Source organism: Myxocyprinus asiaticus, chromosome 9 (genome assembly GCF_019703515.2).
Source record: "Myxocyprinus asiaticus isolate MX2 ecotype Aquarium Trade chromosome 9, UBuf_Myxa_2, whole genome shotgun sequence".
Taxonomy (NCBI): domain Eukaryota; kingdom Metazoa; phylum Chordata; class Actinopteri; order Cypriniformes; family Catostomidae; genus Myxocyprinus; species Myxocyprinus asiaticus.
Window position 1 is genome coordinate 39,071,089 of NC_059352.1, and position 16,708 is coordinate 39,087,796.

Consider the following 16,708-nt stretch of genomic DNA (forward strand, 5'->3'; position numbering starts at 1 on the left):
CTCCATAAAACAAACTCCAGCCACTAGGCGGAACCAGCACAAAAAGAAACAAAACAGATGCCCAGTTTCCTCAGATGGTCAAGTGTATGTTCAGCGAGACAAGCTACTTGGGGGCCACACTAGAAACACACCATGACTTCCTCAGTCCATTGAATTTATGAAAAACATTGCTTATTGTGGGCATGTAAATTTTTTGCGGCCATCCTTAGTATCTATTCTCAGTTTGACCAGAAACATCAGTGCAAATGCGTTCCTCCGTCGATGCAAAAGTTTCTTGAAGGAGTGTTATTCCTCAAAACAAACTCCAGCCGCTAGGCAGAACCAACACAAAAAGAATCAAAATGGCACCCAGCTTCCTCAGTCAATAGAATGTATGCTCAGTGAGACGAGCTCACTCGGGAGCCACATGAGAAACATCAGATGGCTCACTCCATTGACTTTATGAAGGACAGTGCTTGCAGTGGGCATGCAAATTCTCTATGGCCATCCTTAGTATCTATTCTCAGTTTGGCCGGAAACATCAGAGCAACAGCGATCTTCCGTTGATGTAAGAGTTTTTTGCATTCCTTGAATCGATCACATTTCTCTCTTGCTGAATTCGCATGGTCTTGGAACAAGAAAATGCTATGATTCTTCCAAGAAAACTTTCCTTTGCTCCTCGCCTCGCACAACACGAGATCTTTATCGGATGATCTCAGAAATTTGGCCATAATTGATCGGGGCCTGCCTCCCTCAGCCGATCTGCGAACCAGGACTCTGTGAGCTCGCTCGATTTCAAGCTCGTCTAGGAATTTCACCATATCTCTGCCTTCTTCATGCTCAGGAATTCCAACAATTCAGACGTTGTTTCGCCGATTACGATTCTCCAAATCCTTCAGTTATTCCCAAATGTGTTCCAAATCTACTTTGGTTGCTAGCGGATTAGCAGCTAATTCCCTCTCCGATGACTTCAGATAATCTATCCGTCTCTCGATGTCCCTGATTCTTGTAACCAACTCAGAGAATTTCGTTTCCATCGCAGTAATCGATTGACGTATTACAGCAAGATCCTCTAAGTCAGAACAACTTTCATCAGCATCACAGACATGCTCGCCAGTTGCTGTTGAATGTCTCCCGCCGCACCATCCAAAAAGAGTCCCTGGTCTGCGGGCCTATCTGAGGTGTCAGCCTGAGCACGTAAGTGTCTTTTAATATCTCCAGAGCCTGAAGATTTTGAATTATTTGCCATGTTGACTTCAAAGAACAGATATGTAGCAGGGTGTATCGAATCTCACCGGTTTATGACAAAAATAATTATAAACTAGCAAAGTGCGCAGAACTCGCAGTTCACACGTCCGCTTCTTGCATGGCATCACGTGACTCCCCTCATTGGTTCATATTTTAGTAGTCTTGTTATTAGTTTAGTCTTGTCATTGGTTGTCTTTGTCATGTGTTTCCCTTGTTAGTGTATTTAAGCCCTCTTGTTTGGTATAGTCCCTTGTTGAGTATTATTGAATGTTTCCATGTCTAGTCTAGTCTAGTCAAATCATTTGTTTTGTTTTGGATTAACATTTGGATACTAGTATTGTAAATAAAACTGCACTTGGGTTCATACTTCAGCTACTTCGTCTCTGTCTGTTCCAGTCTTCAGCATGCCAGAATGTTACAGAATACTCGACCACAGATGAACCCAGTGGGGCACTTTATCACCTACAGAAAAGGGATCGTCCCATAGAGGAATTTGTGGAGGAATTCTGTGGACTCTGCCACCAGGTGAGTTTAGAAAAGGCCTCCCTGAAGCTGTTTTTCCATGCAGGACTAAATGAGCCTATCTATTTCTTGATGCCACCAGGGGGAATAGATTGGACTTTGCAAACATATGTTGATTTTGCCCTGCTCCTGAGTGGTTCAACCTTCACTGTGGGAGTGGCTAATGCGGAAATCAGCATTCCTCCAACAGTAACCACCAAGCCCGAGTTCCCAGTCACGACCGCCAAGCATGAGCTCCCTGTTACGGCCGCCAAGCACGAGCTCCCCATCACGGCCACCAAGCCCGAGATCCCCATCACAGCCGCCAAGCCCGAGTTCCCCGTCACGGCCACCAAGGTCAACGAGCCAGCACCTGAAGACTTGCCCACCCCAGTGCCAGCGTCCTTGGCCACTGAGGCCATTCCCACAGTAGTGCCCCTGGCTGTCAGGAGGAGGAGGATGAGGAGGAGGAGGGCTCCTTCTCCCCTGTCGCTGCCAGCGGCCACGGAGGCCATTACCCTGTCGCTGCCAGTGCTCCTGAACACGGTGGCTGTCGACGAGCCTGTCCAGTCCCTCGAGACTGTCCAGTTCCTTAAGTCAGTCCAGTTCCCTGAGGCTATCGTCGAACCTTCCACGGCTCCACCCCTCGGAGTCCCCAAGTGCCTTGCTCTGAGTCCACAGCCACTCTGAACCCTTTGAGTCCCATGATGCTATAACCTCTGAGCCCTTGCCTCCAGTAGCTCCATCTCCTGAGCCCCCTGGGGCTCCATCTCCTGCAGCTCCGTCCCCTGTGGCTCCACCTCCTGTGGCTCTGTTACACTTGGGACACATGCCCTAGCGGTCACTAGAGGTCGCTAGGTGAATTTAAGACTCTTAGTTTGAAGTTCTGTTTTCCTTGTCTAGTCATGCGATATCCTGTTTCCCTCATGTTCATGTGTATTGTTCTCATTGGTTTATTATCTTTGTTATCAGTCTAGTCTTTTCATGTTTTAGTAGTCTTGTTATTAGTTTAGTCTTGTCATGGGTTGTCTTTGTCATGTGTTTCCCTTGTCAGTGTATTTAAGCCCTCTTGTTTGCTATAGTCCCTTGTCGAGTATTTTTGTTTAACTCTGTTTCCATGTCAAATCATTTATGTTTGTTTTGTTTTGGATTCACGTTAGGATACTAGCACTGTAAATAAAACTGCACTTGAGTTCACACTTCAGCTACTTCATCTCTGTCTGTTCCTGTCTTCAGCCTGCCAGAATGTTACAGCCAGTAATGCTAATAATGATAATTATAATAAAAATAGTGTATATAGTGTTGTGTGTGTATATACACTGGGGTTCAAAAGTCCACTTGTGAAAATGTTTCTTCATGCAAAAATTTATCTAACTGGGTGATGTTTTTTTTTTCATTACAAATTTAATTATCAGCATAACAATTTTGGTAAAGATTAATTGAAACATTTACATTTCAGAATTTTGTAGTATTTGGTAAGTCCCTCTTCTGCACGCAAGCACTGTGCAAAACCTACTGATTCATGTTATTCCAACATGATTTGAGAATGTTCCAAATAAGGTCCTGTGTGCTTGAATGTGAGCAAGAAATGCTGACCTCTGCAAGGGAGGTAATGAATATTTGCTTATGTGATAGTAACCTAGAAATATTACAGAATATAAAACATTTCTTCGAAACATTTGTTTATTTCCAGATTTAAACTAGCTTGTAAACAATATATATTCTCTCAGAAGTCATTTGTGATTGGTAAGTTGAAGCGTAATGTTCTTTTTTCAAATACTTGGCAAACTTATTTAACAATGTTTCAGTACACTGGAATGTGTTTGAAGAAAAAAAACGTAGGAACTTTTCTAGGTAATAGTCTAATTAAATGTTGTTTAGACTCTCAATAGTGCATCATGTTCCTGAAGCTCTGAGAGGATAACACAACATGGAGGCTAATTCTGGATGGATGTTCCATTGTAATAAACAATAGTATTAAAACAGGATGTTAGAATTGATGTGGTACAATGATATGCTGACATTTGTGGTAAATACTTTTAAGCTGAAATTGGCAATAATTGGTAAACTACATTTCATATGGGAAAATCTACGATTTACAAGGATTTTTGGAAACCTTATCACTAACTGTTTTGCTATTTCTGGAGGGGACCATGAATCTGCGCTCAGGGGACATAGTGAGGGCATTCAGAGTGTGTTGGAAGGTATGGGCATTGTTTTTCGATGAGTCAGAGAGCTGAAGCTCCCTTTAGTCAATAGCAGGACTTAAGCTCTCTTTTGACACATGCTGCTGAGCTGGCAGTCCCTCTGCACATTCTGCAGTATAGCTGCATCAACAGCAGCTATATAAACACCCCACAGTGGACTGACCCCCAACGTTGATTACGCCAAATCTCTCCCACCTCAGCATGTGAGTATGGGTTGCAGTCATGTTGCCAAACTCAACATCAAACATGAAAGACAAAAGTGGATTTTAACCATGAGAATGGAAAAACTGATGCTCCATCGCGTTGACTGGACACTAAGAAAATGCCAGAGACAGATCACGGAACATGATGAATAACGGGAGATAGAGGCCTTGTGAAACTTTCCATGGACTGAAAAGTCACCTATTACTGGCACAGTACCATGGAGAGTGTGTTTACTAAATGACTTTGCAAGACAATATTGGAATTGAGTGCATGCAGTCATTTCAGCCACCACTGGATTCATGGGGCTCCTATTATCCATGATTGCAAACTATTGATATTCTCTGGCTCTTTTAGTGTAGTGTCAATGGGCCTCAGTGTGTGAGGTATCTTTTCTCCAGTAGCTGTGGAGAGAAGGGGTCTAATAGAACAAAATACATTAATTCTAAGTGACTTATTACACAAGAAAGCAAATGTTTAAAGTCTTTAAACATGGTGCTTACTGGGTGCTAACAGTAATTGCTCGAAGTCATAGGTTAGGCCAAATGTTGCTGATGACAGAACTTGAGGTCCTTTAAGTGAGTGCAGGTGGTGCTGTATTGTTGACCTTTTTCCTTAATGTTGCCCTGTAGCTGGAGAGAGCAGACAGGCGGGCATCATGAATCAGCGAGAGCAGATGGAACAGCAGGGGCAGTGGAGAATCACAGTGTGGGAAGAGGAGAACTTCCAGGGCAAGCGCTGTGAGTTCATGCTGGAGTGCCCGAACATCCTGGACAGGGATTTCCAAAAGATCCGCTCTATCAAGGTGGACAACGGACCGTAAGTGTCTGTGTGCGTGAACTCATTTTTTTCCTAGCTTATATTTTTTTACTTTTATCAGTGTCTTACATGTGTATGTGTGTAAGCACGCAAGTGTGTGACTATGTATAGGTTGTTGTTTTTTATAACTTAATTTTTTTTATAAATATGTACCTCAAAGTGATCGACTATAAAGCATCACAGTTGGGTTCCGGAAGTAAAAATCCCATTAATTTTTTTCCACGATGAATTGATTTTTAACAATAACTTATAAACCTACATGAGTTCCGATGTTGTTTATCAATGGTATATACTGCTGTTGAAGCCATCAGACTGTGTTATTTCAGCTTATTTCAGAACTACACTAACCATGATCCTGAAGAGAAAGATTCACCAATAAGATAATCATGGCAAATGATCTTAGCAGCGACCGCCCACTCCCATAACACACTGTGAATGAGTCTTGCTACCCCCCCCATAAAAAAAAAAACAATTATCTCATCATTTACTCATACAATCCATACAATGCAAGTGAATAGTGGCCAGGACTTTGAATCTTCAAAAATCACATAATTGCATAATAAAAGTAACTCCAGTGGTTAAATCAAAGTCTTCTGAAGCGATATGATAGGTGTGGGTGAGAAAGAGAAGAATATTTAAGTTCTTTTTTTCCTTTAAATCTCCACCTTTGACCAGCCCCTACCAGTAGGTGGTGATATGCACAAAGAATGTTAATTGCAAAAAAAAAAGTACAAAAAAAAGAAATAAAAAAAAGAAGAAGAATTTAAAAGTGAAAGTGGAGATTATAGTAAAAAAATGACTTAAATATTGATCTGTTTCTCACCCACACCTATCATATCACTCCAGAAGATATGGATTTAACCACTGGAGTCTTATGGATTACTTTTATGCTGACGTATGTGATTTTTAGATATTCAAAGTTCTAGCTACCATTTACTTGCATTGTATGGACCCACAGAGCTGAGATATTCTTCTAAAAATCTTCATTTGTGTTCTAGAGAAGAAAGAAAGTCATACACATCTGGTCTTGCATGAGAGTGAGTAAATGATGAGATAATTGTATTTTTTGGGTGAACTTTCCCTTTAAATCTATAGTTGTATATATTTACATTTTTATTTCCATTACATCATTTTCAATGCTTAATGCCCTAATTTAAGATGTTACTGTAAGTACCCAGTCTTGTACCTTTGTGTTTTTGTTTGATTTTCTAATACATTTTTGTTTCAAATCAAAGTAATTTGGTTCATGGCAACTTTATTTTATGAAATCTCTATGGAAAAAATAAATGTGAAAATATTTCCGGAACCAAGACCTTTGAAAACGTGGGCGGGAACTGTTGCGCTCTACCGGTTAACAACTAGGTAGTAGGACCTTGATTTTGAGAATATTTATGACCATCTTTGTTTGGGAGATAATATCATCATTGCACCTTGCATTTTCTCTGCAGCTGGGTTGGTTATGAGTACCCAGAGTATCAGGGCCAGCAGTTCATCCTGGAGAAGGGAGATTACCCTTGCTACCAGGCCTGGAGCGGAAACAGCAGTTACCGCACTGAGCACCTGCTTTCCTTCAGACCCATCAAATGCGCTGTGAGTTTAATGGCTCATTTAGTTGAGTTTCATTCAAAGAACAAACACAGTTAGAATGTGTGCAGTGACTAGGTATGAAAAAGTGATACTGATGCTGAATAGTACTTTAGAAACTTTCAGAATTGTGAATTTGAAATATACAGTATATCTCTATTATCATGATTCTTTTTTTTTCTTTTTGAAACAGTTTCTCAAGAGAGGTCTATTTACAGAATATCTGGGCAATGACAAGTAACCTTGGATTTTGTGTACTCTTTCATCACTAGAACCACAGTGACAGTAAAATTACCCTGTATGAGTGTCAGGACATGATGGGACGCAAGTTTGAGATGTGCGATGACTACCCCTCTCTTCAAGCCATGGGCTGGTGCAGTAAGGAGGTTCCTTCTATCAAAGTCAACTCTGGAGCGTAAGTCATCCTTCTTTTGCCTCTATATAAGTTACTTACATGTGTATTACTGCTCTCTGCACACAGTTTTATCTCAACAATAATATGGGCTTCTTCTTTTCATCCTTGCACCTACGGCAGCTGGGTTGGCTACCAGTTTCCAGGTTACCGTGGATACCAGTATATCTTTGAGAGAGACAGACGTCAGGGAGAATACAGGAACTATAATGAGTTCGGCACCCAGGCCCACAGCAATCAGATCCAATCAATCCGCCGAATTCAGCACTAAGCCCGCCCCCACTCTTCTCCTATTGGCTACTGTGTATCAAGTGACAGTATGATATAACATGAGATAAAGCAGGCAATAAATACTTTTTCAAACTCTAGAAAAAAGAGTGTGCTTGTCACCATTCCTTTGATTTACAAAGCCGGTCCACAGGAAAGACTGGAGTGTTATCATTTTATAACAACTCGTGACTGACATTGACGACAGCTCATAAGGCTATCTGAGCCTTTGTACTACTTATAAAGACTTACCATTTTGTAATCAGAGATTTTGAGAGTAGACATCTTTAGATTAGATTTTTAGGTTTTTTATTGTCTTGATGTCAGGCATAGAATAAATATTGTTCTTGTCGGATTGTATTTTATTTTAATAAACAAAAGCATGAGACGATGGCTGTTAGTGTTTGCTGTTGCAATGTTTTCCATATCTGGTGTTTTGCTGCTCAAAAAGTGCTTTAATCATTTTGACACAGCATTTTGGTTATTTTGTCAGAAACAGAAAGAAAATTCACATCTCTTCACTTAGTCAGATAGTAATTTCACTTATAGGCTATCACAGTTTTAGAGATTTTGAGTAAAGAGTAATGTTGAAATTCATCGAGAGCTGTTCATGGTACTGACATCTTTACATCGCCTTGAGCAAGAGTAAAACAAAAAACAAACAAAAAATCATAAATACGTGGAGATCAAGCTAATACTAACATAATATAAGCTTTTCACCTGTTCCTAAACTTTCCAGAATTCTCCATTTGATTATTTATTTATTTTTGTATCAAATTAAGTTAACATACGCACACAATTTTATGTACACCACAGAAAGGACCAACTGATGAATATGAAAATGTAATCCAGGGCTATTCAACTTTGGAAAGCTCAGGGGCCACAAAGCTGGATCCCTGTAGCTAGTAATTGTTATATATAATACATATATGTTTATTTATGTTTTAGCCTATATATTTTTATAGTAAACATTTTTTCAAAGAGCCACTTTCTCCCACATTCATTGCAATATATAAAATATATAAAATAGATATAGGCTATGATCAGTTGTAAAAAAAAATTCAAAGAGCCACTTTCTCCCACATTCATTGCAATATATAAAATAGATATAGACTATGATCAGTTGTCATCAACTAATTAACACCTTGAGTGTTCAACATCACATACACAGATGCGTTCAAAAACAAAAGAGATCCAGTGAGGAGTCATATTGAAGTAACGCAGATCACTAATAATCATCCGTGAAGGCGTCTCAACTCCGTTATTGCAGGATAAACTAAATATATATATATAATCATGTGAGCTATTCAAACGGGTGCGTGTGCGCACATTCCGTGAGACTGTCTGCCTCTCTCATGTAACATCAGCTGTTAAAATATTCTTTGTTGTTTCATTCATTACATCATCTTGCAGTTTACTAACTGTGCTGTGATTAAACAATACAGAGAACTAACGTAAATACTCTTGAAAATGGACACCTCACAATTAATACACATTTGATAGGCTACTGATAAATATGTTTTTGATGATGAAATCATAAAACGGTCCGTAAAATCGCTGATGTAGTCTACACACTTGACTATTACATTGGCATCAAAACAACAGTGTTAAGCTCACAAGGTCCTAACCGATACAAAGCTCGAACTAATGTATTTTGATTAGCATTAAAACATCATGAGGTTGCAGTAGCCTATTTAAGATGATCATTGAGCGCTCTCTGCTGGTGGCACTTATAACTAAGACCAGTGGATCTCAAAAGTTTGTTCACGCCCCCCTTTGAAACAAGAAAAACAAATAAAATATTGATTGGGGAAAAAAATAATGTTTCAAGTAATTATTATTATTATTATTATTATTATTTAGTAAAAAATAAATGCTTAAAAATATTAACTGCATTTTTTTCATCATGTCGCGAAAAAGTGTATATGAAATACAATGAAATGCGTTCTTTCAGTTTTCACTTTTTTGCTGAATAATGAAAATCTACATAATAATAATAATAATAATAATAATAATAATAATAATAATAATAATAAATCTGTTTTTTTTTTTTTTTTTTTTTTTTTTGTATCATGGATATGTATCCATAGTATACAAAAAATATTTTGTATACAATGGATTTAACAACTAAAGCCTTCATATGGTTTTTGGACCTTCAGAGTTTCATCTTTAGTTGTGTGAAACAGATAAAAATAAAAAATACATGTTTTTTTTTTTTTTTTTTTTTTTTGTTACTATAAATCTCCACTTTAAATCTCCAGTCTTTCACTTTCAAATTCTTCTTCCTTTGTTTTTGGCAATTTGCGTGCATATCGCCACTTACTGTGCAGGGAGGAGATTTATAGTAAAAAAAGGACTTAAATATCGCTTCTGAAGATGTGTATTTAACCACTGGAGTAGTGGATTACTTTTATGCTGCCTTTATGTGCTTGTTTGGACCTTCAAAGTTCTGGCTACCATTCCACTTGCATTGTATGGACATACAGAGCTGAAATATTCATCTAAAAATCTTTGTTTCTGTTCAGCAGAAGAAATGAAAGTCAAACACATCTGGGATGGCATGAGGGTGAGTAAATGATTAGAGAATTTTCATTTTTGGGTGAACTATCACTTTAAAGAGAAAAACGCGACGGAAAACAATTTGCGCACATTGGTTCTTGCATGTATTGTCACTATTTTTTTAATTTGTGAAAGTGAGCGAGATTTAAGAACGGGGCAGCCCCACGCTTTGAGAACCACCACTGACCTTTTTTTTTTTTTTTTTTTTTTTTACCACACAGTATAGCATATATGTTTAAAGCTATCTAAGCAGACTTAATCAAATTTCATAATCCATATGATTAAAATTGTATTTAAATTTGCATTTAAGAAATAAGAAAATAAGAAAATTTCATCTCGCATGTTGCCACACGATGGCGCCTTGGCTCTTTGCATAGAAAAGTTCTGTCGTTCTGTACACGGTCACAAATCTTAAGATGTCCCCTTTATCACTGACAAAGGGCTGTGTAACACTTATCAAAGCAATGCCATCATAGATTTCTTTAAAGATACCATTATTGTGGGGCTCATCACCTATGACAACAATCTCGCTCTCAATGTCAAAAAAATAAAAAATAAAAATAAAATAAAAAAAAAAGAGAATGTTGTTGACTTCAGAAAGACCCAGGCATTCTCTACCTCTGCACGTAAGAGGTGTAGATTCATGGGGGTGCATATCATCAATGACTTCTCATTGCCCCTTAAAAGTGCTTCCAGTAAATATACCAGGCATTCAATATGGTGACCTAAATTACCTCTGGTGCAGTGTTTCCCAACCACTAGTGTGCCGCGAAAGATTGTCAGGTGTGCCGTGGAAAATTATCAAATTCCACAAAATAAATAAATGCATGAAAAAAAATAAAAATAAAATAAAATAAAATAATAATAATTTCGGGGATCCAAACTCCTCACCTTTCGGAGAAATTTGCCCTTTTGAAACCATAATCGGTCATTTTTGTGATTGTGGAGAGCAATGATTAATGTGCAAAAGTGAATGATATTTATACTCGTTAAGGGTTTTTCACATGACTCACGTCAGCGCTGCAGAATACATTGAAGTCTATGATGTGACGCCACTTTATACCAAAGTGTTTTTCACACACACGTTTTTGCTTCACCAATAATGTCTTTGAGAGTACTAAGCAACAAGAATTATTTAAAAACTGTCCAAATTTGTGAAGAGACATTGAATGTCTCGTAATTTCTTTTAATTCAATATTACCTTATCGTTTACGAATATCAGAGACCCCAGTTATTGAACTAATTTAAATTCACCAAGAAAACGCTTAGACCTAAACATAAACGAGTCCTTTTATTACTTGCTGCTATCAAAGCAACTGCAAGCTTTTTTCTCTCTCTTCCAAATACACGTTTTCAATGTTTATTGTGCACACCTCCCGCTTTTTTACTTGGCAAACTCGTAAAATCGCCCCTATGTGACGCTTTCTGCAACTCTTGTCATATGGAGGGCAATGCGGCGCTTGACGCTGCCGTTGAACGGAGCGTTGACTCCTCGACTCAACTCATTTTCTGAATAAAGCCATGCTCAGCAGTTTAAATAGTCTACTGTAGGAAAATGATACCGCAGATCTGCTTTGTGTTTATAATTCTTATAGTGAAGTCAGTAGATTTGTAGTAGTGATGGGAAGATCGGGTCATTTTACTGACTTGAATCTTTGAGTCTCGTTCAGTAAAATGAACGAATCTTTATTCAAGTCATTTAGTTCATTTAGTTCATTTGAGCAGAATTAAATTAAAATGTTAAATTTTCAGTAGACAACGGAGGTTGCGCAATGCACATGCGCGGCCAACACAAAATGAACGAATCACTCTCTGAGATTACTCGTTCAAAATGAACGATCGTTCATGAACGACCCATCACTAATTTGTAGCCATGCAAGTTTTAATAAAGGAGAAGGTAAGGACGTTATTGAAACTCACTATTATTAGACTATTATTGTTGTCTTTTTGGATGAAAAATAATGCGCAGGCTGAAGGAAGACTATATATCTGCTTTGTTCTTTTAATGCTTAAACACTATAAAGTCTCTTGGTAGATTTCGGTCATGAACGACTCAAAATGATTCACTGACTCACTCATAGCACATAAGACGCTCATTTCTCGCCACCTAGTGACATTTCCAGAAGGGGTCACTGAACTAATCAGTTAACAAAATTTAACAAATTTGTGAAACAGAAGCAAGCCTCACCAAATACTCTTTATTTTGCAGCTAATTCTGCACAATTTTAAACTTGAATAAACTTGAAACACTAAAATAGCTGGAATTGATGCTTTTAGCTTATTCTTTAAAAAAAATATCCCCAGAAAATTTTTTCGTGGACCAGTGAATGTCTTACTTTTTTTTGCACTTCATGAGTATGCATCCCTGTAATTTGTTGTGGCATTGCAAGAACAAATCTACAAATTAGAAAAAAATGTTTTTTCATTACCCACTTAGCGGTCTTGCCACCTGTGACCTCACACAGCGTAGTCTACCTATGTGACTTGTTTTAGCCAAATTTCAAACATTACAAGTAAACATGCTACTAAGACGGACAGAAAATATGGACTAGTTCTTGAAAAGGAAAAATATTGACAATGGTTAGCCTATGTGGATAGTGGTGTGCCACAGAATTTTTTTAGAAACACTGCACTGGTGCATGGCCTATACTTGTTCTGTCACTCTGTCAGTCTGGGTTTTGTCTGACAGGACCGTGGCATCATCGTCCCATGTCTGTCTTGTGTTTCATTGTCTGTCTTTGTGTGAGCGCATAGTTTCGGTTGTATTCCCTGCCATGTGCTCTTCGGTCTGTCTTGTTTCATGTCTGGAGTATTGTGTCTGGATCCTGACTTCCTGTCTTGTTCGGTTTCGGTCTGTGACGGGATCCGGACACTCGTGCTCCATGTCTGTCTGTTATTGATGTGGGATCATTGCGCTTTTGTCATCTTGGCAGCATGCACTTGCGTCAATAGTTCATGTCTGTCTCTTGTGAACACGAGTGCGCCTCGCGTCGCACTCGCGTCGCGCTCGCATTGCGCTGTGCGCACGGGTCACGAGCTGTCTTCACGTTGTGCCGAGGTTCGGTCACTTTTGTCTGAGATTTTGGTTTTGTGTGTGGCCAAACTCTCACACAGGTGTCCTGTCTTGTTTATGTCGCCGCGTGGTGGTTACCTTGCGTTGCTACGCATTCTCTCGTCTTGTTTGTTGGTTGGCATGGGCATATATTGCCTTATTGTTTTGTCGATGTGTGCTCATGCCATTCGGGCGTTTTCTTGTGAGAGCATGTGGTTTGTTTTGTTTCTGTATTGCTGCGTGTATCTCTGTGTTACGTCATACCCCACCTCCTTGTTTGCCCATTATTAGATTATTTGTCACACCTGTCCTTCTTGTTAACCCGTTTGATTTCTCTCCCTATTTTAGTCTCCTCGTGTTCACTGTCCAGTGCTAGTTCGTCTTGTTTCCAGTCTTGTGTGTTCCAGTCGGTCTTGTTTGTTGGTCTCATTCATGTCGGTCCTATTTATCAGCCCTGTTCCTGTTTGGTCCAGTCGGTCCTGGTTCTCCTATTATGTCTGCCCCAGCCTGGATTACCTTTTTTCCCTACGGGGTAGTTTGTGTTTGTTTTTGTTTTAATAAATTCCCTGTTTTTTTACCTCTGTGTTTTGGTCCTGCCTACATTTCCTGACAGAACGAACTGGCCAAAATGGACCCAGCAGAGTTTTTTTTTCCCAAATTGATTCTCCTGCCCACCAGCACACAGAGCGCGTAAGGAGACTGCGCAGGGTACGGCAGGTGGACAAGTCCATGTGGGGGTATGCCCTTGAGTTTTGTCATTGTCCTCGGGTCTGGGATACGATCAGACCTAATAGATCTCTTTTGGGCAGGTCTGAATGAACCTTTTAGATCTTGGGTCCCAGATCGGGATGAGGATGGAGGTTGTTGGATATTGTTATAGCCTGCACCTCGGAGGACTTCCATTCCTCATCCCAGGACGAGGGCACCCTCCACACAGAAGTGGACACCTCGGCCGTGGCCACTGCTGCTGACCGCCAGGAGGCGGAGGCTGTCTATGCAGCAGTACTTCCCTCTGCCCAGAAGAGTAGGAGGAGGGCACCCACTCCTCAGCTGCTGTCAGTGCCACGGCCACGGAGGCCATTCCCCTGCTGCTCTCAGTGCCCACGGCCACAGAGGCCCTTCCCCTGCTGCTGCCAGTGCTCCTGGCCATGGAGGCCATTCCCCAGTCGCTGCCAGTGCTCACAGCCACAAAGGCCATTCCCCCGTCACTGCCAGTGCCCATGACCACGGAGGTCATTCCCCTTTCACTGCCTGTGCTCACAGCCACTGAGACGTTCCCCTGTCCCTGCCAGTGCTTACGACCAAGGAGGTTATTCCCCTAGTCCCGGCCAGTACCCAAGCCTTCCATGGCTCTGCCACCTGAGCTACTCCCTCCTGAACCCTGTCCAGTGGCTGCCATTCCAGTTCACTGCCCCAAGTCCAGTGGCCACTGTCCAGTTCACTGACCCCTGTCTAGCGGCCGCCGCCAAATCTTCTGACCCCTGTCCAGCGGCCACTGCCCAGTACTCTGTCCCCTCTGCTCTGAGGCCACCTCCCAGGTCACCAGACCCCTCCTCTGCCCTGAGGCCTCCTCCCAGGCCACCAGACACTGCCTATGCCCTGAGGCCTCCCGTGTCCAAGTCGTGAGCTGTCTTCACGTTGTGCTGAGATTCAGTCACTTCAGTCTGAGATTTTGGGATTGTGTGCGGCTGAACTCTTGCACAGGTGTCCTGTCTTGTTTTTGTTGCCTGTTGCATACATCGCATGCCATTTGCCTCGCGATGTACGCTCAGGTTTTGTTTAGTGTGAGAATGCGTGGCATCGCTTTGAATGGCATTGCAACACATTCTCTCGTCTTGTTTGTTGGTTGGCATGGGCGTATATTGCCTTATTGTCTTGCCAATGTGCGCTCATGCCATTCAGGTGTTTTGTTGTCTTGTGAGAGCACGTGGCTTTGTTTTGTTTCTGTATCGCTGCATGTCTCTCTGTCTTACATCATACCCAGCCTCCTTGTTTGCCCTTTATTAGTCACACCTGCCCTGTCTCCTTAACCTGTTTGATTTCTCTCCCTATTTTAGTCTCCTCGTGTTTGCTGTCAGTGTCAGTTCATCTTGTTTCCAGTCTTGTGTGTTCCAGTTGGTCTTGATTGTTTGTCTCGTTCATTTCGGTCCTGTTTATCAGCACTGTTTGGTCCGGTCAGTACTGATTCCCCTATTACATCACCCCAGCCTGGATTACCTTTTTTCCCCTACGGGGTTGTTTGTGTTTGTTTTAAAAAATTCTCTGTTTTTTACCTCTGCGTTTGGGTCTTTCCTGCATTCCCTGACACTTATTTACCTGGGTCAAACAGCTGAATGCAGCATCTGTATTTACAAAACCAACACTGCACATGTTGCAGTGCTAATTATACCAGCCATTACACAAGTCTCTTCATCAGTAAATGTAATCAAGCGTAAACAACTCAAATCACTCTCTTACCACCAACCTATCATGCCTACCACCCACTACCCTTCAGAATCTGTTTTCTCTCTGTCCTGCATCCATTATATTGTCCTCATTCATGCCCAGTGTTCAAAATATTTCATGTTCTCTTCTGTTCCTGTGTTGTGAACAGTACCAGACATTCCTCTTCTTCCCGCTCATTCCCTGCTGCCAATAGCTCTCACTCTTTCCCACTGTTCTGTTAGTGCCACTGCTGGCTACCATGGCAACACTCCGGCAATGGTGTTCTAGAAGGCAGAGGCAATGATGACCCCACATGAATCATTCCTTGTTCTGATTGTGTCAGTCTGTCATGCACTTTCCTATCAAAACCCAGTTAACAATGAGGAATGGAGGAATGGTGTTTTATCTGGAGAAAACTGGTGTTTCCATTCAGTCAGTCTTCCGCCAGATAATTTAGAATAGATATGGATGTCTTATTTGTTCATTACACACATTTCTCAGTTGCACTATGGCTCAGTGACTGTTTTATAACCTTACAAAACCTCCTTAAGCTCTACCCCAGTGAAAACAACACACATGTAACACACTGCCCTGCCCTGACTTGCCCCTTACATATGAGCTGAAGCCTGAAGATGCTGAGTGAGCTTGTGTTCAGGGCTTATATAATCATATCTCTCAGCTCTGAGACTTTATTCATAATTGCGACAGGTGGGTGGAACAAGCTTTAATCCCCATTGAGTTTCTTCACTGCGAGTGCATCAGAAACGTTATGCACATGGATATTATCACTTGTCTAGGGGAAAGGGACAAAATGCACAGGATTTGGTGCAAAGTCCTTTAAAAAGAGAACAGTGGCTTACTTGCTTTAGAGTCATTGCAAATCACTACTGATACTGTATGATTAATATAAACAAACTTACTAAAATGCTCAAAAGTAAATTATCTTTAATTAAATACATTTATTTAAAGGTATAGTTCACTCAGAAATGAAAATTCTCTCATATACTCACCTTCATACCATCCCAGTTGTGTATGACTTTCTTTCTTCTGACAAAGATTTTTAGAAGAATATCTCAGCTCTGTATGTCCATACAATGGAAGTGAATGGTGGCCAGAACTTTGAAGGTCCAAAATGCCCATAAAGGCAGCATAAAAGTAAACCATATGACTCCAGAGGTTAAATCCATATCTTAAGAATTGATATGATAGGTGTGGGCAAGAAAAATATCACTTTTAATGTCCTTTTTTACAATAAATCTCCACTTTCACTTTAATATTCTTCTTTTGTTTTTGTCGATTCACATTCTTTGTGCATATCACCAACTACTAGGCCGGAAGGAGGATTTATAGTAAAAAAAAGACTTAAATATTGACCTGTTTCTCACCCACACCTACCATATCACGTCTGAAGATATGGATTTTACCACTGGAGTAGTGTGGATTACTTTTATGCTG

General features: G+C 40.5%; 1 protein-coding gene across 1 annotated transcript; it reads left to right on the plus strand.

The window, feature by feature from the left end:
- The first annotated feature begins 4,024 nt into the window (after positions 1-4,024).
- cryba2a (crystallin, beta A2a) lies at positions 4,025-7,609 on the plus strand. Its single transcript, XM_051707715.1, has 5 exons — positions 4,025-4,138; positions 4,769-4,955; positions 6,404-6,545; positions 6,812-6,954; positions 7,075-7,609. The coding sequence occupies exons 2-5, from the start codon at positions 4,795-4,797 to the stop codon at positions 7,220-7,222; spliced, it is 594 nt and encodes a 197-aa protein (XP_051563675.1). The 5' UTR covers positions 4,025-4,138; positions 4,769-4,794; the 3' UTR covers positions 7,223-7,609.
- Positions 7,610-16,708: the final 9,099 nt, after the last annotated feature.

Excerpts from the sequence above, each read along its gene's own strand:
- cryba2a (XM_051707715.1), top strand. The coding sequence starts at position 4,795 with ATGAATCAGCGAGAGCAGATGGAACAGCAGGGGCAGTGGAGAATCACA. Across the intron at positions 6,546-6,811 it reads TCAGACCCATCAAATGCGCT|AACCACAGTGACAGTAAAAT; the intron begins GTGAGTTTAATG and ends TTTCATCACTAG. Across the intron at positions 6,955-7,074 it reads ATCAAAGTCAACTCTGGAGC|CTGGGTTGGCTACCAGTTTC; the intron begins GTAAGTCATCCT and ends CACCTACGGCAG.